Source organism: Microchirus variegatus (assembly GCF_963457635.1).
Source record: "Microchirus variegatus genome assembly, chromosome: 13".
Classification (NCBI taxonomy): Eukaryota; Metazoa; Chordata; class Actinopteri; order Pleuronectiformes; family Soleidae; genus Microchirus; species Microchirus variegatus.
The window spans coordinates 7,905,467-7,931,213 of NC_139814.1; the positions used below are offsets into that span (position 1 = coordinate 7,905,467).

Genomic DNA, 25,747 nt, shown 5'->3' on the forward strand with positions numbered 1-25,747 from the left:
TTATTATTTAAAATTGAAAATCGTGTATGGTCTTACCTTTATATGTCTATATATTTGTAAGTCCATGCACCTAATCATTCTCAAGGAATGCTCTGTAGCTCTGTTGACAGAAGAAGAGCAGGTAACAGGTGCACGTCGCTCGTAGAACATCCGCACAGACAGTTTTTTTTTCTGGTTGCACTCCGTTTGAAAAGATCGTGTAACATTATTTCCCGTGGTCTGAAGTAATCCTCTAAGCTCCGATGTTGGTCTTCCGTTAATTAGTTTTGATTGAAAGTCCAGATTTGCAAATTTTTTGACAAGGCAGATTGTAAATGACGAGACGATTGTAGAAGATTATTGTAGTGGTTCCGGCTCATGGCGGCGGTGGCCTAAGAATCTGAGGGCTCATAAGCGCCCTCTGCCATGAGTCAGGCTTACTGTTTGCCTCACCCAGTGACTTTTCACTGAGGTGTTGTGATTAATCTGCGAGCCTTTACACGTTACAGAAATACATTTCATACATTATTATGATTCTGGAAAGACAGTGCATATATTTAGAGTCTTTGAAATCATTTGATTTGCAATATACAGCGGTTTTAGCAAAAGACTAATAGCATCACGTATTTTGTGAGGGATTACATGATTTACTGAGAGGCACAGCTGCCTCACTGCGCGTCTGCTCCCTGTATTTGAATGAGGCATACGGAAATTTTGCAATACTTCATTTAAAAAAAATAATTTTAATTGTGGATTCGGATGGAAATAGGGTTAATAGATAAATACCAGCTGATAACAATTAATATTTATTTGATTTTATAATGAACCCTTTCTTCTTTTCAAGATTGACAGGTGCCTGCAGTGACTGCATGTCACTGCTGAAATCATTTGATTAAACGCCAAGTGTGTGTGGTCTCGACTGGATCGTCTAGTCTGTGCTTTCGAAGGATTACAATATTGAAAATCAGTTACTTAATGTTTGTTGGTTCCTCTCATGTGGGGGCAGGGCTTTAGAGAGATCCAAACCATAACCAAGCAAAATCAGTAGGGAAACTGAAAAATGGAATCGGATAATATAAATTCAGGAAATCGGTATAGCAATAACCATGTTACACTGTATCATGAAACTATTGGTGACTTAAACCATGAATTGTTTCGATACTCTGCAATTTCCACCCCTATCTCTTAGCAAAATGCGACTTTTAGCGCTCAGTGATAGATTGTCACACTATTCTTGCTTTCTGTAACCAGGTGACGACTTGCAAGCAGTGAAATTTTAGAGCCTGGTGTATGAGGATTGGTGTATGAGCTTCTCTTTGTGTCCTCGGGCTGTTTTTTTACTTAGAGCGGGGGCATTGCTTCTGCCTGAAGGTAGTGATATATTAACAGCAACTGTGAAGGTAGGCAATAATGTTGGATATTATAACCTGCAGCAATAATAGAGATGAGCAAAATGGCTGGCTGTGGGAATGTTCTGATCAGGCTTTTCAGGGCTGAGACTGATCACAGTTAGAAAGTCATCACAGTCACCCAGAGCCACTCAGTAAAAAACCTTTACACTTATCTGTTTAATGAGGGTTGCACGGATGCTGTGCCAATCTCAGCTGACATAGGGTGAGTCACACACACCCTGGACAGTTTGCCAGTACATCGCAGGGCCACATAGAGACAAACAACAATTCTCTCTCACATTGACATCTACGGTCAATTCAGAGTGTCGAATTTACCTAACACCCAAATCTGCTATGAGTCCCCCATGTATGTCTTTGGACTGTGGGAGGAACCCAGAGAACCTGGAGAAAACCCACGCACACATAAGGAGAACATGAAAACTCCATGTAGAAAAGATCCTTGTTCTGACTGGGTCGCAAACCCAGGTCTTCTTCCTGCAAAGGCAACAGTGCTAACCCAACAGCAGTAGTTAAAAACACCCAATGTTTTTTCTCACCTATTTAACAGCTATTTTGGAATTAAAAAAAAAAAGATGCCAATGATATCAGTAGACAACAATCAATGTTCCCTCAGTTGGAGCATCACTGTTCATTTATAATGTGTGACCATTCAAAAACACTGCTGGTAGTAAGATTTTATTTTTATTTTTTTACAACGTTTCCTGTTTACTGTTTATCATCTTGGGCTGTTGAGTGTACATCAACGTATGTAACAACGAGGAGGTTGATATCATCTGTCTCCAGTCTGGAGCAGGATCAATACCATCTCTTGCAAGATGGGGTTTTCACAGACACACACACTTTGACAGTCAGACACACACACACACGTATAAAACAGGAGCGGCGTCTATTATTCTCCGTCTACTCACATACACAGGGGACAATTCAGAAACATATGTTGTCTGTTTGTGTCAGTCTTTCTCGCTTTCTTTCCTCTCTAGTCTGACAGTGAGAGGATACACAGCCAGACAGACATAACGTACACACGCACAATGAACCCCCTCACTCAAAGACACCCGCTCTCACAAACACAGAAAATCGAAATCACAAATCGGCTTAACTCTCCCTGACGCGTCTGTGAATTAAGCCTTTCCGTTGCCCTCCCTTTCCCATTATAAAAGCCATTGTCGGAGACTGAATCAGTAACAGGTAGCCCACAGCTCCTACTGCTTCCCCACCTTCCATCTCTTCTCCTCCTCTTTCTTTGTCTTTGACTCGTCTCACGTTCTCCCCGTGTGTCCCTCAGCCTTTCTCTCTCTCTGTCGTCTCCCCTCGCTCCCACCGTCCTCGTGACCTTCATCAGCTCTGTCCTTAATCACCTTTCTCCTGTTCCCGCGCAGTCTTTCTGTCACTCCTCTTCCTCAAAACCCCCCCCCTCCTGGTTTTTTTTCCCCATCTATCACAGACAGTCACAGAACGGAACTAAGTACCAGCTCTTTCCATTATCTGCTAGTTTACATTTCTACTTCACTGCATCTCATGATGAGAGCATTTATATTCCACTACATTGGTTTGACATCTATACTTAGTAGTTACTTTGCTATTTTCGCAGACAAAAATGTAGAAGATGATGCGTTTTTATTCAGTAAAACCCAGCAGAATTAGACGTCGATGTGAATCATCGAGACATCACATCAGAATGCACCTTCCATCTTAATGCATCAGTAATAAGTAACACACAATAATGCATATGGCAGGGCCCAGTCTGCCTGCATTTTATTGCACTTAGTCGAAGTACATTTCGCTGATCGTGCTCTTGCACTCAAGTCATGATTGATGGCAGGCGTTTTACTTGATCCACTTATTTTGAAATTATGATGTAAGATATAATAAGTGAAGGGTCTGCACATGATTACTCTATTCTATTTGTGAAGTCATTACTGAGTAGTTTCCAACAAATGATTGTCTGAATCAGGTTGTGCCATAAAAACGTAGCAAATCACAATTGGAGTGGAATTTCTGTCCAGTCAAAAAAAGAGAAAGTCATAAAAAAAACGGCACATAAAACAAAATAATTCATGGGTGCAACAATATATAATAAAAAATGTTTGCCAAGCCTTGACTAATTATGTGTATGTGAGTAAACACGTTTAAAGTGAGAACAAGAGGGACCACCACTGCTCACTTATAGTTCTGGTGTGATAAAGCTTCCAAATCAGATTATTAAAAAACATTTTTCCATAATTTCTCTGGTCAAATGTGTTCCGTTGACAACAAATGTTTGTTTCTGTGTGTGAACCATAGTCTGTATGTATAGTATGCTGGTTTTGAAAAGTGACGGCTCGGAAGTTAGGTGGAAGTAGTAGTTGTCATCCACCAGGGGGCGACTCTGATTCCTGCAAAAAAAAAAAAGAACTGCGTTTGAATGATGTCAGAAGGAAAATGAACCCAGCTTTCACTTGAATTATAACTCTAATACACTATTGGTCTCAATCGCTAGTTTCAGGTCTTCCACAATGTCACGTGGTGTCAGTTTTCTAAATGATGTTCCCATTAGAAAATAAAGCACAGCACATATGAGTGGACACCAGTTTGATTGACAGATGGTATTTTCCAATAGCAGGTTGCAGGTAACAGAGTCTGTGATTTTCAAGCTTCAAAAACTAACATGATGTCCATCAAAGGCTCACAGTGGTTCTTTTATTAATTCTCATAGCAACGCCACGTTTGATAATAGCTGATGCAACTGCACGACTTCCCCCTGCCACTAATCTCAGCATTCCACCCAGTTTCCTTTATTTCCTGCAGAGGTGTAATTCTGGGAAGGATAGCATAACGTTTGTGTAGGAAGGGAGGAGACCAGAAAAGGAAGGGAGGAGTGAGGAGATGGAGTTTGCTGACTGTGTTTTAACGCGGGGAGTTGACAAGTCGAGCCATTTTTGACAAGCTGTGTCTGCACAGTTTGTTCTCCAGTAGGCCCACACAGAGTCACCAGTGGGACACACACACACACACACACACACACGCACGCATTGAAACAGTTGCACCCTCTTCTCCATGCACATACACACTTTTGGTCTCCCAGTGTTTGCACACTGTGTTGCAGACTTATCCGCAGACACACGTCCACACTCACAAAGTGAGAGGAGAGGTGGGATGAGTGGAGGAAAAAAGGGTTAGGTTTTGAATGTGTTCCTCCCGTGACTTCAGTGTGTGGGAAATGAAGCTATCATGACAAGGACATGACAATGAAAGAGCAACAGTGGTTTAATCCCTTTCCCTCGTGTTCCACCGCACTGTGAAAAATGGCAGAACATGGCACATGCTACAGTACAGCGAGAGAAGAGGCTCCAGAGTGAGTGAGTGAGTCAGTGAGAGTGAGAAGCAGCCACTCTTGTCAATCAATATACCACACAAAAGCATATTGTGTTAATCAGCAGCAGCCATTTTGCTTGACCAAAGACAATAGTGTGTATTGATCTTAAAAATGTCCATTTATATGTGTTGTTGCCTCTTACTGACACTGTCACTGTTATCCCTCTTCTTCTGGGGCTGAGTCCCACTTTCTGTCTTCCTCCCCATTATTTTCTTCCCTTGTTTGACTTTTGTCCTTCCTTTCTCTTGCCGACTCCCCTGACTTGTTCTCATTTCTAAGGTCGACTCCCTGTCTTCATTAATCCTGACCACCAGCCTCTCTTACACATCATCCTCTTTTTTTATCCTCTTTTCTTGACACTTTCACGTACACATCAGTTCACTTTTGAATTCAGTTGGCGTATTTTCTTGTTTTTTTTTATGTTTGGTTTTCTGACTGGTGGAGAGTATCTCTGTGGTATCATTACCAAGCCGGTTGATGTCACTTCATCAGTGCTCCTGGCTGTTGTAATAACAGTCATTAGAGTCGTTGTTGTCACCTGAGGCTACATCCACACTAATAATAATACTGCCCAGACAAGTGTTTTATCTCTGTATCAGAAAACATCTCCACCCTCACTAAAGGTCCAGAGTGTAAAAATGAGTGACAAATAATGGTGAGACTGCAGAGTGTAACAAATGGAGGACTTCCCTCCCTTTCCCCTGCACATCAGGGAGCTGCAGTGGTCTTTGCACACTAGAAAGGCTATTGTTCTTCTCCATGTGTGAAGTAAGCTTCCACTTAAAGATGTGAAACTAATCATGTCACATGACAGTTCACTCACAACAGGGAGTAAACAGAAAGCAGGTTGTCAAGTGCACTCGGCTGCTTATTTGAAGGAGATTTCATACAAAGTAAAAACAGCAATATTTGGCGATGTCTTTTCTTGGAAGTGTCAGTAAAAGAAACAAAAGTTTTACAGTAAAATGTAAAAACTGGACTTTCAAATTGAAACTAACATTTAGGTCTAAAGAACAAGTTATAACAGATGATAAATTTCCTTTTAAGAGATTAAAGAACAGCATGGTTGACGCAAGACCTCCTTCTCTGCTGAGGTGTGATTTCCCCAGTGTTGGAGAGTTTCCCCTTTCCTGCTTTGATAATATATTGTACACACTTTACATCCTTTCTTCTGTCCCTCTTTCCAGCTCACCTTCTCCTTGTCTTTTCCCTCCTTCCGCCAGGGTGCAGTGATCACGCCAGCCATGGACCACACTATGTCCATGCAGCCTGCCAGTATGATGGGCCCTCTTACCCAGCAGATGAACCATCTGTCCATGGGCACCACAGGAAGTGTAAGTCGTACCCAACATATCAACATCTGAGTTTGGATTGTTCACATTTTGTCTTCAAAGATGACTTGAATTAGTAGTAGTTGACTTTCATTGTCCTCCGCTTTATCAATGCTGGTGCCAATCCCAGCTGACATAGGATGAAAGGCAGGGTACGACCCTGGACAGGTTCCCAGTCCATTGCAGGGCCATATAGAGATGAATAATCATTCACTCTCACGCTCACACATATGGGCAATTTAGAAATGTAGAATGTCCAGTTGCATGTTTTTGGACATGTTTAAGGAAGACCGAGAACCTGGAGAAAAAACCCACGTGCACACAGGGAGAACATGCAAACACGGAAAGGCTCTGACGTGAACTAGCAACCATCGTGCTGTGAGGCAACAGTGTGAGCCACGTACCCACCGTGTGAAAACTACAGTGTGCCACACTATAGTATAATTATTATTTGTAGTTATACCTGGTAAGAAATGCAACAAAATGTGTGTGTCCTCTTTAAGAAATGACAATGGAAAATAAATGTCAAGGAAGGAAACAGTAGGTGTCTATTTCACTGTAGATATGGGTCACAAAAGCAAAGCAGAAGCCTTTTATCTTTGGGGCGACATTGTTCATTTTGTTCAGAAACAAAGTACACAGTGAGTAATAGAAGGATTTCACATTTCCTTTCCAAGAAAGCCAAACCCTCTTAGGCTGTCGCCACATGTGCTCTGCCATGGAGCTGCCGTATCATTTGTTTTACACTGCATGCATTCAGTGCCAGACACTGTGTGAGCGCATATTTCCTCCCTGATCTTCCACATTCAACAGATTTCCTGTGTAGCTGAGCAGTGGGACAGGACCCCCTGTTCTCCACCTTCCACACTTTCACCCTCTTATTTCTGTTTCTCTCTTACACTTTCTGTCAGCCTCACGCTCTATATCATACATCAACTCTATCACTCCATCAGTTTCCCTTTATTCCACACACGAGCGTGCTTACAGTCACCGACCCCTAAACCAGGAACTCCCCCCGGTTTCAGGATCAAGTCGACTTAGAGGTGTGACACAGTTCTGAAGCCTGACTTCCTGCCCTAACCCTGCTGCCCGGGGGCGAGCAGGCAGGCAGGTTTCTCCAGCACTGTGTTTGATCTCTCTGACTGTGTATGATTGAAACAGTGCTGTATTGTACAGTTATCCATGTGTTTCCAGGTGAGCTGTCAGCAACTGTGACGCCATGTTGGCTCTGTCAGTAATGCCCCCTCCTTAATCTGCCCCAGCTGTGCTAACAACCAGGATTAGAGACAAGCTAATCTATGATGATGGCTTCTGATGTTTGATAGGTTGTATTATAGGAGAAAGTGGGTTAAGGCACTCTCTCTCTCTCTCTCTGTCTCTCTTTCTTTCTGCCTCTCCCACATTGCTGCCTACTTAGCTTTCCTGAGGCATTGTAATGTGTAGCATAATTTTGCCATGGCTGAGCTGCACACATGGCCTGCCACACTTGATCATTTCTAGGGACTGAAACCTGTTTCCTCTGAAGCCAGATGTTAGAAAGCCCTTTCATACTGCTTGATTGAGCGAGAATGTTAAAAGCGGGGTGAGGACCTGGCATCTGTAACTTATCTGTGTCGTAAACCGGACTTGACACATATCACATATCCTTAGAATGCGTTCCACATGTGTGCATGCATGTGGTTGAAGTTGTTTTGATCGCTCCCATTGGTCACATGACTTCACCTCCGCCACAGAAGAGCACCTGCTGCAAAACAGCGTCCCCAAAGTCAACAACTTGAAACAACCGCCTCTGGCCACTGAAGGAGAAGCCACACCTCAGAATAGTCTTGGCTGTTCCAGGCTGTTTTGTGAATGGCTGTGGCTTTCCTCTTCTCTCCAAGTACGGAACCAAATGTTCCCGGTCCACCCAGGATGCAGCACTGGTGTGGTGACCATAGCTTTCCGAGAATATTGTGTTATTTTGTGCTGGTGAGAGCTCGGATCGGCACAGAGGGTTAGGCCTGTAACAGAAAGGGAGTGGTTAGGAAAACCATGAGGAAGCGTGGCTCTGTGCCAACTCATGGTCACTGCTTTGGAATCTATCTGTTTCACCAGAAAATGTTGTGTTTCCAATGACTTTTTGGTCGCCGAGCTCAGTCACTTTGGTGACTCTGTGCCTTGAACGTCTTGATTACAGAATGCTAAAGAACCTCAGGCAGGCTCACTGTTTATGGATGGTTCACATAAACATGCCATCGATGCTCCTCGCTGATTTATTTGCCCGTCTTTGGTACATATTGCTCTGTTACAGATTTATTTACTATCTTACAGGTCTCATCACTTAACAGGAGTCTATCTATCATGTCTTGTGTTTGCTCTTCTCTGTCAGTTGTTGTGCATGTGCCCGTGCTGTGTTTGTCATTTTAGAATTGTGTCAGTCTAGTGTGTGTGTGTGTGTGTTTGCACATACTGTATGTCAGTGTCTGCATTAGTGTGGGAACAACATAGTGTTTGACATGACAAGGGGTGACCTTCCCTCTGTGTTCTCAAACCTATTCCTGTCATGGCATGTAGAACCCAGGTCTCTGTTGTCATGGTGACAGTGGTGATTGACAGCTTCTGTGGCCGTGGAAGACAGATTTGTGTGAAGCGCTTCCCTCTATTATCTGGGCTGATTCCCTTGGTTCTCTGTGGGGAAGTCTTAAGTACAGCATGTTTTTTTCTGCATTTCCATGGCTTTATTTAACCTTTACTCGCCCAGTGAAGTTGACTGAGCCTGTACTCCTCTCCATGTTGACAAGTGTTGACATCTGGGGTGATGCCAAGCACCACAGAGCAATTATGTTTTTGCAGGACCTTGAAAGTGATTGTTAAGGGAGGAACAACCTTTTATACTGTTTTTAGAATTTACAATGTGTTCTTAATGTCTTTAAGGGCCTGTAGCCAAGAGCCGCAGTAATTGGCCGATCTTGAGTGTTTTATTTCTCTGATATTTAAATTCATTCACTAAATTTAAGCTTTGTATTGTGTGTTCTCATTTTATGTGCACCAGGATTTGAGTGCCTGAAACTTTGGATCTGGATAATACAGAACTATTTATTTTTAACTTTTCTAACTAATTAAAACACTTTTTGTTGCATAAAAGATGTCACACATCATTGTCCCAAATAAAGTGCATGCTCGGGAAGACAGAGGAACATTTGGCACCAACAGAAACACATCATTTCCCCCTAGATTGGAAAGCAGAGTGAACTGAGAACTTAAGTTAATTGACTGGTCAAGAATATGACTGTAAATTAATGTGAAACATATCCACCTTTTGTTAGATATGTTGTGGATATGTTAAAGGATTATTATATGTCATCATATGGCATTAGTAATGTTAAGTTATTGTTGCTCTTTCCTAAAAATTGTTTAAAAAGTAAATTTCTTACTCATTGAAAATGATGAAAAAAAAAACACACACTAGTAGACATTGCATAGTGTAATGCACTTGTATGTATATATTTTTTTACCTTATCTGTCGTGTGTTTTCTTATTCTTTGAAAACTTCAGTGCGTTACTGCCACCTGTACATATCAATGAAGAGGAATATAAAACCATACCAACACGTTCATGAACATGCTTCTCTGCATGTACAAAACAAATAAATGTGGGACCCAATGAAAAAGAATCCCTAGCAGATCTACTACTAGTTAAGAAAAGTCAAAACAGTGCATTAAAAAAGCTAAAATGATACACAATACGCCTGCAGATATGAATGTATTTAAGGTGTTTTAACAGATTACACTGATTTTACCCGCGTAAATCTCTTTTTAAGTGGTACAGCACTGTGATTCACAGCTGCTGGTGTGCAGCCTCAATAGTTCCCATCGTGTTTGAGTGCTAAGATCAATAGTCATCAGAGCCCATCCCCACTCCGGCCCGTCATTAATAACCTCCAGTGAGTGGCTGCATGCTCTTGCCTTGACCAACTGTTGTCTTCCACCTTGCAAACGATGTGACAGAACAGCAACAGTCAACGCAGCAGGGATTAATGGCACCTGGAGATATTTTCATTTGGTTTGATTCAACTGTTGTGCACTTTGTAACACTGTTAAGACTGTTATCATTTTTATTAGTTGTGGAGACAGAGTGACAGGCAGAGCATGCTATCGAGTATGCTAATGTGCTTTGCTACAATTGCCCTGTATTTAAAAGATATAAAATATAGTAGAAGAATATTGGAGTAGTCTTCTGGGTTCTAGCTGAAGTCAGATAGGTAGTGAAATAATATTGAATAGCCACTAGGGGGTGACTCTGCTGTTGCAAAAACCAAAAAACAAAATGACATTTAAATCAGGGGTGGGCACCTTTTTTTTTTCCAGAGGGACATAAATAAAAGTTTGTAAAGTAATAACCACTCTTTATATGCATCATGCTGTAAATAGCTATCACATCTAACCACCCCAAAGATCACAGTGCTTCATCTCAGCATAAGATTCTGAATCTGATTCTGAATCCTACCCTTCACTTGATATACAACTTTAGTAAAGATGTTGTCAATTTTGTAATTAATGTTCCCATTTAGAGAAAACAAGATGATGTGAACAGGAGCCTGGACAGAGGTGACAATTCTTAAAGCGGACCTAGACCGGAAGTTCCAATTAACGCTGTTAATTGTGTATCTGCGTCATTACCTTGTTTATGAAGCCCTGAAGGTTCTAAACAAACAGTTCAGCCACTGCTCAGAACGCTGTGTTTTATTGTAATCTCGGGCTCAGCGAGATCTCTGAAAAAACCCGGTCCGGTTACATAAACACCGGTTCTCCTGAACAGCAGATCCTCCTGCTCCGGGCACATCCGGTTGCGTACATTGAACCGCAGAAGAAGAATAACGTCCGTTGTGGAGGTGTTTCACGAGCGACAGTGTCTTCTGACTCTGGGTCTGACTCCGGGTCAAAGTCATAAAAGGCACTGCGGTGGGGAGTCGTGAAGAAGCTATTTTTAAACACTGTTAAAACAATGTTTTGATAATGAGGAGCAGTGCATCCACCGTTCCAGAGGGGGGAGCTGAGCTTCTGAGAGCGTGTGCTGAATATGTCACTTCCGGGTACTGGCCGGAATCACAAGACAGTTGGGAAGGCTCTACGCTGGCTGGCTAATCATAACACACTCTGTCTTCTGGGTGTAAGATTTATGTCTGAAATATCGCGGCTGGGAAACAGCATCAGAAATTAGGATTTCTATCGGCTCGTTTACAGCAACTAGGAGGTTTTTGACCATAAAAACAAGTTAATGTATGTAAGTAGACCTCCATAACTCTATGTGAGCTTTAACTTACAGTTGCAAAACATCAATATAACCCTGACTAAATCACAACTCTGAAGGCATCAAAACTGTAGTTTAGATTGTTATGGGTGATTCATGACCGGTTGCCATGAGTGACAGAACTAACATTGACGGAGGTATTCATGTTGATGTGGAAAGTTGAGAACTACATGGTCCTTGAGGTGCAGAGGCCCAAACCGCTGTGGTACCTGTGTGGTGCAGTCTAGCCTATGGATATTCATTCATTTTGCTGCATTGTGCTGTGACTTTACACTGTAGTTATAGGTGGAATGTCATTGAGAGTGAGGGCAACTTAAGGAGTCTTGTCACACCAGCCTCGTTAAGGAACTGTTCAACCTTCCTGTTCATCAAACATGCTCACGTGCCATCTGCTCCAGTGTGTGTGTGTGTGTGTGTGTGTGTGTGTATGCAAAAGAGACTCCGAAAAGTGAATCACCATTTATTGCCAATTAGGGATGCTTTATATTGCCCACACCCATTCCCTGACGATGGACAGGGACGTATTAAAGGAGCTGAAATTGGGCAAAAATCATCTTCATCACCATAGCAACCTAATTTACTGTAGCCAGACTTGACATCCTTGTGACTTGCCACAGCAGCAAGTGCAAAGATATGCCCTGCTCATCCTGCCACATTAAATAGGTTAACTAATGGTTATGGTAGAGGGAAAAAATCTTATCTTATTAAATGCTCTTGTTAAAACTAATTTAAATTCCTTTTGCAGCGCTGCAGAGAAATATAACATTTCAAATGGACATTCTACTTTGACAGGGGGATTTTGATATCGCTAATTATCTCCTTCTTCCCTTCATTTGCTTTCACGCAGCCCTCACAGGTGAGTTGGCTGAATAAGTTAATGAGTACGGGAGGTGAAGACAAAAAGTGCAGATGAAAATTGGTATGCATGGTTTAGATTCTCCAGAGAGAAGGTCACTTCAACAATCTGATAGGCCCTTTTAGAGAGGGGGGGGGGGAGTGACAGGAAGGTGAGAGGGAAAAAGGGATGACACAGAGAGGTAATGTGGTAATGTGTCAGAAGGTCTGGATATGCCACCTCACCCCGGCCTGAGTCTGACAGCCCTGAAGATGTGATAACCTTAAATTCACGCGCACAGAGCCACACAGTCACACTCGCATACAAGCACAAGTCTCCTTCCCCGAGCATCCTCCTGGCCATGTGTAGCGACGGTGGGGGAGTTAATCACCCATGTCCATGGCCTTTAGCTGCTCTCATTAGCGGTGAGCGGTGGAGCCGTACCCGATCCATTAGCAACACTGCCGGTAATGACACTTAACCACCACCGCCGGGCCCACAGCCAAGAAAGGCTCCACAGGCCGGCGCAACCCCTCTATTACTGCCTCCTTCTGCATATAACTGCTACACTTTTTGGCACTGGCAGTGGGACTGAGGGGCAAAGGAAAGAATAAGACAGAAAATAAGGGATTGTACTTCCCTTTTCTCTTGGTCCGGAAAAGTAGCAGGAAGAGGAGGAGAGGCGGAGAGGTGGCCTGGTGGTTTTATCAGGGATCACATCCGTTAGCGCTGTACTGCAGCATTATCGTTCCAAGCCTCTTTGTCTTTGTCTTTCTCACAAACACACACACACACACTCGCTCACCATGCTTGCACAGCAAGTCAAAGAAAAGCTTTGCAGATAGAGCCATGTCCTCATTCATATTGCATGTGAAAGCCCCATGGCTGTCATGTAACCAAACCTGTGTCACATCCGTAAAATGGCCCTCATGGAGCTAACCAGCACCAGTTAAAAGCCAGAGCAGGCATGACTAAAGGAATATAGGCCACAGGCAACAGACCTCCTCCTCACCCTCACCCTCTCTCTCTCGTCCTCCTCCTTTTCCTTCAGCTTTCTTTTCCGCTTTCGTTTTTTATCTTCTCAGCGGTGACATGGTGCATGTGCTTGCCTGTGAAGTCTTGGTGGAACAGCAGGACGTCTCTTCCTTCTCCTCCGTCTACCTCTCATGCGCTGCTCTGTTGAGCACATTCTTTTAGCGCCCTCCAAAGGATGCTGAGGGCACAGCAACCTCCCTTTCCCAGTTGTTTGCGGGGATAATTACACTCAGTGAGACTTTCAGGGGATTGCAATATCAATGTCTGCTCTCTAAACTTTTTTTTGTTGTCTAATATTGGATTGATATTTGATGTCCTAATGTGTTCAGTGGGAGTTTTTTTTCCGTGCAGGGCATTGATGTGTGTCTTCTGTTTGGTTTCAGTACATGACTGCTGCAGCCGCCGCGGCGCCTATGCAAGGGACCTACATTCCCCAGTACACTCCTGTGCCTCCAACAGCCGTCCCTGTCGAAGTAAGACCCACAAGTGTGATTGGTTATGTCAGTTGATTTTCAATCTGCAAAATAAATGTATATTTACAGTATAAACACAGGGACAAAATATCAATGTGCCTCTCAATCTGTGTCCTGAGGGATAATTTTAAATAATTTTAAACAAAAGCTTTAACATGTTTAGTTGAGTAAAAAGTGAGTTCACAACAAGGTTTTTCGCTTATAATTAGTATGACTTTGTTTTGTAGTAAGGAATAAGAATTTGCGTTAGTCCTATAATGTGTATAATGCCATTCCTCTACATATGCACACACGATACTTCACAATAATCAAAAATCTGTTGGCATTTACCCAAAGGCCAACATCATTACAGCGTACTTACAATTACAAGCACCCACTTTTCCGTCTCTAAATTCTGCTCTCTACTACAGACTAAAAAAGAGACACTCAAAGAGTTCTGTAAATCACTCTGAGCCTCCACAAACAAAATGGCCCCTGCACTACCAGTAAATAACAAAAGATGAAAACTGCGATTTAAGCGCGATGAGTCAGAAGTTTCTCCGAATTCGGGAAAGACATTTGAAGTGCAGTGCAGACTCTGCCACTTCTTCGGCAGCTGCCTGAGCTCCTGGCAGGTTCAGGCAGTCCAGCCTGAGAAATGATGAACGCAGAAAGCAGGCAGGCGAGCGGGCGAGGAGAGCGGCCGGCTGTCTGGTGGCTGACAGTGCGGTCATATTCAGATGGACTATCAGTCGTGTATCAGATGACAGGAGCTGAAGTGAGACACAGTACCCGAGGTGCTGTCTTTCCCTCTCGCTCTCTCTCTCTCTCTCTCTCTCTCTTTCTCGCTCACTCACAGCCGGTTCGGGCTGGTAGGAAGCTGGAACACACACATCTGTCAGCCATGCAGCTCTGGTTCGCCCACCAGCCATGCACAATGACAGTTTCCACTGACAGAGCCATTAGTCGCTCCCGCCCCTCCTCTCACACTCCCCTCCTTCTCAGAAAGTTGCAGTCTTCCTCATGAAGGAGTTAGACAGAGGAGAGAGATGTAGCTGTAGTATAGCCCACGGCTCCTCTTATCCATTTCATCCTCACTGTCGTTCTCTCAATGGCAGCGTCAGCACCAGGGCGTATATCAGTGTATTAGCCAGTATCTGGAGGGCTGATGTATGGACAGGACGGAGTATCCTTGAGAGCTTGTTAAAAGTGATTGAGAGGACTCAGTGATGGGGGCTATTGGTACTGCTCAACACATAAAAAGGCTAAGAGGATGTTGTGATGAATTTGGCGCACAGGGCCATCTGTAAAGACACCTTTTCAACACAAAAGGGAAAGAAACTGAGAGCATTATAACACATGTCCCTAAAGCGCAGCAATTCTCTTGTGGGCGTGCAACAATACTGCAGGTGGACCGTGAAAGGTTGTTCACCCTTAGAACACCTGCGAGCACTAAGGGTTAAATGTAAATAAATACATTTTTAATTTTCAGTTTTGTAATCGAGTAATTTGTCATTTTAAATTGCTGTATACCACATAGGTGGTTAGCACTTTTGCCTTTGCAGCAAGAAGACCTGGGTTCACGACATGGTCAAAAAACGGTCAGGTGTTTGTGTTTTCTCCGGATTCTCCAGTTTAATTCAAACAGTCCAGAAACATGCAATATGGGGATTAGGTCGATTGGACACTCTAAATTAACTGTAGGTGTAAGTGTCGATCGATGTTTGTGTATATGTGTCCCTATGATAGACTGGCGATCTGTCCAGGGTATCAGCTGAGATTGGCACAGCGCCCCCCATAGAAGATGTATGGATGTATGGATATTAATAAATACTTAAAGGAATAAAACAAATCCATGGCATTTCAATTATAATTTTGCTTTTATCTGACCTAGTATAACAGGTTATATATTGTGATATTTTATATGTAAGTATCCAGTGTCAGTTCGTCGCCTGATGTCAGCCTGACATTTGCACTCGGTGTTAATATGTTGGTTTTACTGTGTTATTTGTGTTATTCATGTTGATGAATAATTACACACTTTGAGAGTGAGCACTTTGTTGAATCCAGCTTTAATAACCACTTGCAGAAATAAAGAGAAGTGGACAGATTATTAATCTGCACTGCCTTTCTGTATCCTGATGTTCACATGAATAGAGTGAGAGAATTTTCAGATGTTTGGCAAAGGCTGCTATAGTGCATGTGACTGCCGTACACACATTCATATGCAGTGTCAAGTTTTGTTGCTTCAAGCTGTAGAGTTTAATTTTTGATGATTCTTGTTGTTATTATTCTGCCTGAAACAATACAGCATTATTTATATGCTGTGTCCTTCATCTGAAAACACTAACTGTTTTAATACTGGCTTGACTGAGGGAGTGTCTGTGTGTATACACCAGCAGTGCAGGGCCGGGTGGGGACAGGAAGCGTTTCATCCTGTCCAACTGCTGACTCGCTGCGTTTTTTTTGAGGAGTACAATTCATCTCGGCAACTTTTTTGTGGACACGAAAGTTTCCCTCACACTCCTCCCTGTTTGCAGCCGTCTCGGTTTCATTATGTTGCCGTCGCCTCGTCCGTCTTGACATCAAATTAATCACTTCCTCTGTGCAGCGCTGTAATATCACCGTGCAGGCAACACGAGAGCTAAAACTGCTATCATGTGGAGCTGATGGGCTTAATTATTAAAGCTGCAATAGGTAGGATCGCACCAAAAATAGCACAACCTTCGCTCTGAACTGCACCGTGATTCTTTAAAGTCTCCCGTGAAGGGCCAGATTTCTCCAAGGCTGTAAACATTATCTGTCACATCACTTGATTTATGTTATTAAGTTATTATGGAATGCTTTTTATTAATAAAACAATAAACGTGTTGCTTACACAGCGCTAAATAAAGATACATACACCGCAGAGAATATACAACTTAACCCCTCTGTGACCATCCATCGTCACAGACAGGATTTTGGCATGCATACTTCTGATTACAGTAACTTCTAGACCGTTTGTTATATCTAGAAAATTCAAAACCTATGGACTGGTGATCTGTCCTGGGTATTATATATCAGCTGAGAATCCTGGATGGATGGATACTAGAAAGCAGAGAAATAGAGCTTTGCGCCCATATACTTGTCATTACAGTACAACTGCAGAACTGTCCAATCACGGACAAGATTCACCAGTACGTGCATGCATGTGACAGCTTCTTCCTAAACGGTTGAATAACTGCCAGCTATCGAAAGTGAACGTTATCTTGGAAAATGGAGCAGAAACACTCACTCACTCAACATTTTTTGACAATACTACAGCCATAAAATCAATATAAATCCAGGCAGCAGCCAAGAACGCAACCCCATTTCAACCAATCTTCTTTGTAATTGAGAAAAATGAATACTTAACCCTATAATCGCCTCATATGTATCATATGTGATTCATGAGTTTTTGAGTCCTCCACATGAGCAGTGTGATTTGTTTGTGTATTTTTTGCTCAAGAAAAAAAAGAATATTTTATCATTGTGACACACTGTATCAAATATATTACAAATTAAAACTCCTATATTGAAATTGATATTTTTGTTGTTGTTGTTGTTTGTTCAGAAGGACCAATAAAGGCTCCAGTTTCAAAGAATTTGCATTTTCTGTCAATTTTTTAATGGTTTGGGCTTTACAGGGTTAAATACTTATCCTATTTTAAATGTGATCAACAAAATAGGACTCTGAATTTATGCAATAAAAACCTGTCACTAAAAAAAAATAAAACTAAATGGAAAACCTCAGAAACTGTTCCAGGTCCAGTGCAGACAGCGAGTTTTACTCAAAACAGTAACGCTGTATGGAGATATTATCTTGTTAGTTAGAGTTCAGAGATGACTCAGTTCCTAACCTGCGCGCGTGTGTGTGTGTTTGTGTGTGTGTGTGTGTGTGTGTGTGTGTGTGTGTGTGTGTGTGTGTGTGTGTGTGTGTGTGTGTGTGTGTGTGTGTGTGTGTGTGTGTGTGTGTGTGTGTGTGTGTCCTCAGGGAGTGGTGACGGACGCCTCCCCCCAGACGGTGGCTCCCTCATCACAGGAGGTGACTGGCCAGCAGCAACAGATCCAGGTGGACAGCTCTGCCGACCATGTTACTGCTTACTCATACCAGTCCAAGTAAGTCAGAGTGTGAGGCCCGGTCAGCTGCCGTCCACATGCGAGGCAAGAGTGATGTGATCGTAAACACAATGAGATGATATCGTAAATAAAATGAACGAGATGTGATTTTGTAAAGATGCCGAGCTCTCAGTCATGTTGAGGTCAGCGTTATGTGAACAGACGATTTGTTACACATTTAATTCACCAGAGCAGCTACAAAGTACACTCCGGTCAATCATTTATTCTTTCTGTTATTATAACAATTGATTAATTTATTGGCAGAGGTGGAAAAAGTACTAAGATATTGTACTCAAGTATAAGTACCAATATTTTGATGAAATATTACTCAAGTAGAAGTAAAAGTAGTCATCTGAAAATGTACTCAAGTAGAAGTAAAAAGTAGTTCATTTTAAATGTACTTTAAGTAAAAGTTACTTAGTTACTTTGCGTGGGGTGTGAGGGTAGTAGAAATATGTCAAGGGGTCAGAAATCCAAAACTATTTTGGAGCTCACGCGCCCGGCGTGACACAGGATATTACGTCACTTTTGGCGCTCGCCCTCTATGTTCACACGCCAGTGCTGGTGATAATCACATCATCATTCGTCTGGTTCTGGTGTATATTTTCCCCCTGTAGGTCTTCATTGTGCTGAATTTTTATTTTTACTCAGTAACGGATAGGATTTATAAAGTAACTAAGTACAATACTCAAATAAAATACAAAATCCTGATTTTAAATTGTACTTACAAAATACACAAAAAAAGTATTCAATACGGTAACTTGAGTAAATGTATTTCGTTACTTTCCACCTCTGATTATTGGTCTTACAGAAATATTGAACAAATCACAAAATGCACTGTTACATAACAATTGCATGTTTTTTAATGCAATTTCCAGCTTTGTAATAACAACAGTAATAGTGTGGTGAAAAGGACATAATATCACAATTATTCCATTTTATTTTCAAAATAATATCCAGGTAACAGCTTGAGAAATTACTAAAGGTCACTATCAGTGTCAAACCTTCACATGAAAATGTTAGTAATTAGCATGTTAAAAAGTTAAACTCCTCATTTTACTTTGTTATTATTAAGTTTACCGTTTTATTGGGGATTGCTATGGAAATAAGATGCACTGCCATAATAGTATCATACTATTATCATCATGTTGTCGCACTGCTGTATTGTTACTAATCACAATCATAAAACCCCCACACGATCATAAAAAAAAACATAAATCAGCAAGAACATCTACGGACAGATGTGAGAATAAGCCTTTTAAATATGTAAGATTTTGTGGTCGATATATCACATTAATATAAAATCATAAGCTGCTTTTTTAAATCTAAATCCGGATCATACAGATGAACAAAATAAAGCGTTGCTGTTGTTGTTGTTTTAGTTACAGAGAAAGTCAAATTGTTATGCTTCACATTACTTGATATTGATCTTCAGATGATATTTTTAACTGACTGATATTGCTTCTGGCAGCTGTTGTCATTTGCTCGTCATTTTGGCAGCATTTCTTTCTCTTTTTTCCCCCCCTGACCTGCTCACAACTGTTATGCATACTGCATTTTTGCTTCAGACTCCTGACTGTGCTGTCAGCTGTCAACTCTATTGCTCTTCTGTGTTTGTAATATTGGATTGTGATTTCCATCTGTCTCTCTCTCTCTGTCTGTGTTCTCCTCTTTCATCAGATAGCAGCGGCCTGAGCGAATGTTCCTGTGACAGCGTTGCCTTGAGACAGAAGGTGGCTGCACTGTGAATGTGAGGAAAAGAGAATAGAATGAGATTGCTTCCAGATTGCCCAGGCACCAAAAAAAAAGAGACAATTTTTTCATTTCCTACCTGGCCTACGAGAAAAAAGAAAAACCCACACACACACACACACACACAGGAAAAGGAGGCAAAGAATGCTGAGCAAGGGGATGGGAGAAAAAAAAAGCAGGGCACAGTGCAAAGGAGTGAAATAGTTTAGTCTGGGAACCTGCCTGAAGGGCTGGGCTGAAGCTTGAAAAGTTTCTCAAAGAAAATTCTCTACTACCAATTTAAAAAAAATTAAAAAATTAAAAATATATGTATAAAAAAAATTAAAAAGTTGAGAAAAAAAGACAAAAAAAAAAAAGGTTGAATGCGCCGGTAGGTGATGAAGTTTATTTTGTAATTGGAAAAAAAAAAGGGGGGGGAGTCATGTTTGAGATACACACAGAGATTGTCTTCCTCAGATATTAAGCTACACTTTTCTTTTCACTCTTTTTTATTATGTTCTAGTGTTAAATTTTACTTTTCTAGATATATTTGGAAACAGTGTTTTTTTTTTGTTTGCTTTTCTTTCTTGAAATCTTCATGGCCTTAATTTGAAGGGCGCCAGAAACTTTTTACAGAGTTCAACTCTGACGTCTGGTTGTTGGGGGGGTGTGGGGGTGTGGGGAGGGTGGACAAAAAAAAAAAAAGCAAACAAAATCAGTCTCTTGGACCACACGATGGGTACGAGACGCTGGGTGAGTTGCTCTGAGGAGAAAAAAAAAAAAAGAAGAATCTATCACATAAGCTGTACAGATTTAATAGAGAAGAGCTTTGTTTTTCTTTTCTTCATTAGAAGAAAACTTTGATAATTATTATGTCAGAGGTAACTAAGTGTCAGAAGAAAACAAAATGTCTGTTTGTTTGGGGGGAAAAAGACTCGAGGGGGGAGAGATGAAGCTCTGAAGAGGTTTTTCATGACGAGGAGGAGGCGGCGGAAAAAAAAAGAAAACATAAGAGGAAACACGCTGCACTGTGGATGCAGTCTGTTGCAAAATGCTGAACTCGTTTTTATTATCATGATTATTATTTTACATGGCGACATCGCTGTCAATGACATTAGTGCTTTTTATCTGCCACGTTTTACCTTTTTTATGAGCTTTACGATGTTTTTAGCCCGCTTTGCTTGTCACACTGCGAAAAGAGAAGAAAAAAAGATAAAAAATGACAAAAAAAAAAAAAAACATTAAAAAAAAACTACGGAAAAATTCTGGCAGTGAAAAAAACAAAAAAAACAACAACAGTAGATTCAGTAGGAGCTTATGGTTTCAACCAATCAGTGCAAAGCAATAGAAGAAATTGTTGACAATTTCTGTAGTCTTTCCTAGTTGTGGATCAAATGCAGCCCATGGATGGCCATTTTTATACCAAAGATGAAGAGACACTCTGAACCAGAGGTTTTTCTTTTGTTTGTTTCTTTGTTTTTGTTCTGTCTTCCTTTTCATTTTTCACTTTTGATTTCGTTGTTGATGATGTTGATGTTGTTGCTGATGTTCAAGTTGATATTGTTGTTGTTGTTGTTGCTGTTGTCCTTGTTTTTTTTTTGTTTTTTTTCGGTTGTTGTTGTTGTTGTTGTTGTTTTTTTTACCTTGATGGCCGGACCAGTCCTTTAATATCCTTGTTAACACCTTCTCACCGGGTTTAAGCTAAAATACCACGGTTGTCCAAGCTATCACCAACACACACACACGCTTACACACACACTCACACACACACACACACAGACATGTACAAACTCAGCTAACAGTATTTAAATGTGTGTTGCAACCAGTGGCAACCCAAACATCCTTTTCTCTTCTTGTCTTGATGCTTTTACACTTTCACTCTCAGTTCCTGATTTGGTGAAACGCTGCTTGCCACACTCTGCAGACTTTGTCCTCTCACTGATTTCTGTCCCCAGGTTCTTTATGTCTTTGTCTCAACCATAACTAACTCAACCACTGCTCAGCACACTGAGCCTCAGTGTTGGACTGGGAATCTCCCTGCTGCTGTTCGACCTCATTTTACTCTCACTGACACACACACATCACCATACCTCGGTCATGTTTTTCAACTATGTACCCGCTCACATTACCAGATGAGTGTTTGCTGCGTATCTACCTTTAAATCAGGCTTTAAATCTTAAACAATGATTGCATAGACTTTATGGCACCCAATGGATCGTGGCAGCCAAAGGATATCAAAATAGCAAAGAAAGTAAGAGAAGTGATTTAATGAAAAGTTTGGTGTAAAGGAAGTCGTGCAGGGCCCACGGTTGGTGTAGTGGTTAGCACTCTTGCCTTTGCAGTAAGAAGACCCGGGTTCCTGAGTTTGAGTCTCTGGTGGAGGATAAAGCTGTAGATAATGGATGGATGGATGGAAGTCGTGCAGAAGTAGAATTTAGCCACCGGGTGATTTATAACATCAGTAAACAGTCGCTTCATTAGAACTTTATGTCAGTTTTCTGGACACCAGAATGATTGACAGAGAGTAATGGACCTATGGAGAGTAAATAGCCTAATGGACCCTTAGTCTGACGTTGCAGAAATAGTCATGCGTTGGTCAAATCACAAATCGCAAGACTTCACTGGTTCATATCTTTGGTGGAGATATGATGAGTGAGAGAAGATTATTGGATGAGCTGCTATTTAGCTTAGCACGACCAATGGAAACAAGGGGAAAGTGTTAGCCTGGCTCTGTCGCTCAGTAATGAACACATCACACCTGGTTTTGTTAATGTAATTCAAAGACCTGTGAAAAATGGCTCTGGTTAAAGGGAAGTCACACTATTTGCTGATTTATTTCCCAGGTGCAGAGACATCTTGTCTTCTTGTCTTTGTGAGGTTGAGGGACACCAGCAGAGACTTTTAACTACGTTTACATCTGTAAAGATCAGAAAACGTTTGTCTGTCTTGAACATCCCCTTGAACATTTTTGCCCAGTGCATGCTGGGTAGATCAGCATACCCGTGGGTGCTAAGGACGCTCCTCACAAGCCATTACATATTGATGGCAGCTCCTTTCACCAGTGAGTGTCACTTACAGCCCTGCCCATCTCATGTGGTCTTTCCATCTCGGAGCTGTGTGAGAGGGTTTTCCCTGGCTTCATTTGAGGATTGACCCAGAAGGAAATTTCCTGTGGGACAGCAGCCATTTCTGCACCCATTACAACACAGTGTGTCCGTGCCCGCTAGCTTTAGACCAACGTTGACGCTCCAGCACTGAAAAGACCCCGCTTTTTTCTCTCTCTCTGCTTCAGTGGCACCATTAACATGCCACGGCCAGGCCAGACTCCTTTGCTCTCATTTTCCCCTCGCTGTCATTCCCTCCCTCCTCCCCCTCTCTCATGCTCTTTCTCTGAGGTTTCTTCTCTTTATTGGATGGTGCAGAAGCAGAACCACAAACCAATTTCAGTCACTCTCGCAATGAGGCTTGACGGGGCCCAATTTGTCTCCCTCTGGGGCAATAGGATCCACAGTGTCCCTCAAAAGACCCTTTTCTTCCAAACAGAGAAGCAGCTTTTTGTTTGGCCGACAACTGCAACGGAGCTCTTGCCGTCAATGTGACTCATTTAAATCACGCGTCCGGCGCTGCGTCTCGTGTGTCTTGCGCACACAACGATGTACGTGAGTAACAATCGGATTGTACATCGAGTGCCTTTTAACGAAGCTTCCAAATGATTCCTAAATGACCGGCGCGATAGTGAGAAAAGCAAAGCACGGGCGAACAGTTTGTTCAAGTGAAAGTGAGTGGATGCCACGCGAAATCCAAGGTGTTTTTTACGGTGCTAAAGAGGAAGCTGTGTCGGGGGCCTGTGCCTTCATCATGTCCGCTGATCTCTGTGACGAAAGTGGCTGCTGATCCTTCTGGTCAGTTTGCCATGAACTTGACTCTTTTAACAGGCAAACGTGCCCACTGGATGACACAGAAGAGAAAGAGAAGTAAACCCTTAAAGCCATACATCAATTCCTTTGCTGTACGTTCCTGTCTTCCATCCGCCGACCGAGCTAAAAAAAGTCAAATGTGGCTTTCAATGTGTGTCGTCTCTCCGTGATCATTCAGCTATTTACTGTCCAATCAAATCAACACCTGCCTTTTTTTTGTCCGATCCGATCTGACGCTCAACATCTGCTTTCACTCGCCTTGAGGCGATGATTTGCTCTTGTCTCTACCCTGAATACGTCTCTGCCACATTACCGTCTTTAGCAGCTAACAGCCGACAAACGCGGGGTTTTGAAGCTCCCTGGACGTGGCGTCGCTGCTCATCTGTTCATCACTGCTGCATGGACTCGTTGTTTGTGAATCATTAAGTGTCCTGATTGAATTGACCGAGCTGCTACACGATGACTTCAACCAGTTTTTAAGCTAGTGTGTGTGTGTGTGTCTGTGTTGTTCTACTTAACAGTTTGACTTTTAGTAAGGTTACAACAGACCATAGCTATAACCGAGTTCTCCAGACTTTTACAGCTGCTGTTTTATAGAGTATAAAAGACATTTTTGAAACGTAATAGAACTCATAATGCGGGAGCTGCACATCAGAGAGCAGAGCGTCCTACAAATGGCCTGAGCTTCAGCAGTAATGGCATTACGGGGGAAATGGGATTACAAATAGACACGAGATTATAGGAACAAATGCACAACAAAGACTATCAGCTCTAAATGTTTCTCTAAGTGTTTGCTTTTGGTGCAGGGTACTAATATTTCACAGGGCTCGGAAAGACTACCCCGACTGAACAAATAAAAATGGCTTCTCTTAATAGCACAATGGCATAATGTTGCTTCGCAGAATACCAATACCTTCGTGGAAAGTGCACAGAAGGCATGTCTGAAATTTTAAGGAGGCTTGAGCAGAAATGGTCTGCTCCCAGTCAGCCCCTTGTGTGTCAGCACAACACAGAAGCCAGCTGTGTGTGTGTGTGTGTCTGTGTGTGTAGTCAGGACATAACTCATGTTGTGAGGATCTTAGTCTGTTTACACAGTTGAATATGGGGACCAAGAGCGAGTCTCCATGATGTAAATCATTCACTTTTAAATTGAAGACACGTTTGAGGGTTAGGAAAGTCATAGTTATGGTTATGATTAGAGTCGGTCTCCAGGAAATGAATGTAAGTTAATTTAAAGTCCTCCAAAGTCACAGAAATATGACGTGTGTGTGTGTGTGTGTGTGTGTGAATGAGAGAGAACAAAAGGAAACTCATTAGCTGATGATGTCAGGCTGCAGTGAAGTAGTCATAGCCTGGAGTTTCTCCATCTTCATGCAGCAGTGTGTGTGTGTGTGTGTGTGTGTGTGTGTGTGTGTGTGTGCCCAGTTGAAAAATGACTGAAGCTGACCTGCTTGACCTCTCACTAATTAGCGTCACCCACTGCACTATCACACCGGGGCAAGACTTCGTTTTTCTTCTTTCCTTCAGAGTCACTCATCATTTTCCACCTTCACCGGTCTCACGTTTCTGTCACTGAAGCTGCACGTCAGCAACATCTTCACCTTCAGAATGTCACCGCCGTCTTGCAGGCGGAGACTGGCCAGAGATCCGGGAGCTCGGCTCACCTCGCTCGCGGCTCTCGCGCTGTCGTTTGCATTATGGGATCATGTCCTCTCGTGTTCATTTGACATGCTTCGATGTACAAAACAATCATTAGACTTGCAAGCCGGGGCCGAGCGCTCAAGAGGAGTTTAATTTATCTTCAATTTGCAACAATCATTTCTGAAATACGATGCTAACAGCAGTCGCAGCAGGGACATAACCTTTGTGAAATGGCCTCATGGATTATAAGTCAAATTGCCATCATGTCACTCAGCAGAGGCAGCAGGCTGGAGGTGTAATGTCCTTGTTGGCGTGTCATTAATAATCCTGAGTATCGCTGGGTCTCTGTGGTGCTTTGTATGTTTGTCTGCTTCAGTGTCAGGATGATCCGAGTTGGTAAAGTTTATGCAATCATGAACACCATTCTACAAACCGTATAAAGCGTTAGAACATTTAAATGGAAATGGAAATCGGTATAATGCAGTAATTCTCACTCATCTAGTTTCACATCAGTCGAGTCAAATGCTTATTTGATTCAGGGAGAAAGGACTCTTTTGGAAATCTCACACACAAACTCTCCACATGGTTAAATCAGATTTTCTCTCCGATACCTGATAGATACAGATCTTAAGA

General features: G+C 42.2%; 1 protein-coding gene across 2 annotated transcripts in view; it reads left to right on the forward strand.

Annotated features, from left to right (window-relative positions):
- The window catches only part of LOC310935752 (RNA-binding motif, single-stranded-interacting protein 3), a gene marked incomplete at both ends in the record, with an annotated part of 208,341 nt that extends 188,768 nt beyond the window's left edge, over positions 1-19,573 (forward strand). Inside the window, 4 exons of one of the 2 annotated variants that reach the window (XM_083899692.1) lie at positions 5,970-6,080; positions 13,620-13,709; positions 17,701-17,825; positions 19,510-19,573. In XM_083899692.1, coding sequence (XP_083755818.1) covers positions 5,970-6,080; positions 13,620-13,709; positions 17,701-17,825; positions 19,510-19,573 — 390 coding nt within the window. Of the gene's footprint in view, positions 1-5,969; positions 6,081-13,619; positions 13,710-17,700; positions 17,826-19,505 lie in introns of both variants that reach the window. The other variant, XM_083899693.1, reaches the window with a different exon arrangement.
- Positions 19,574-25,747: the final 6,174 nt, after the last annotated feature.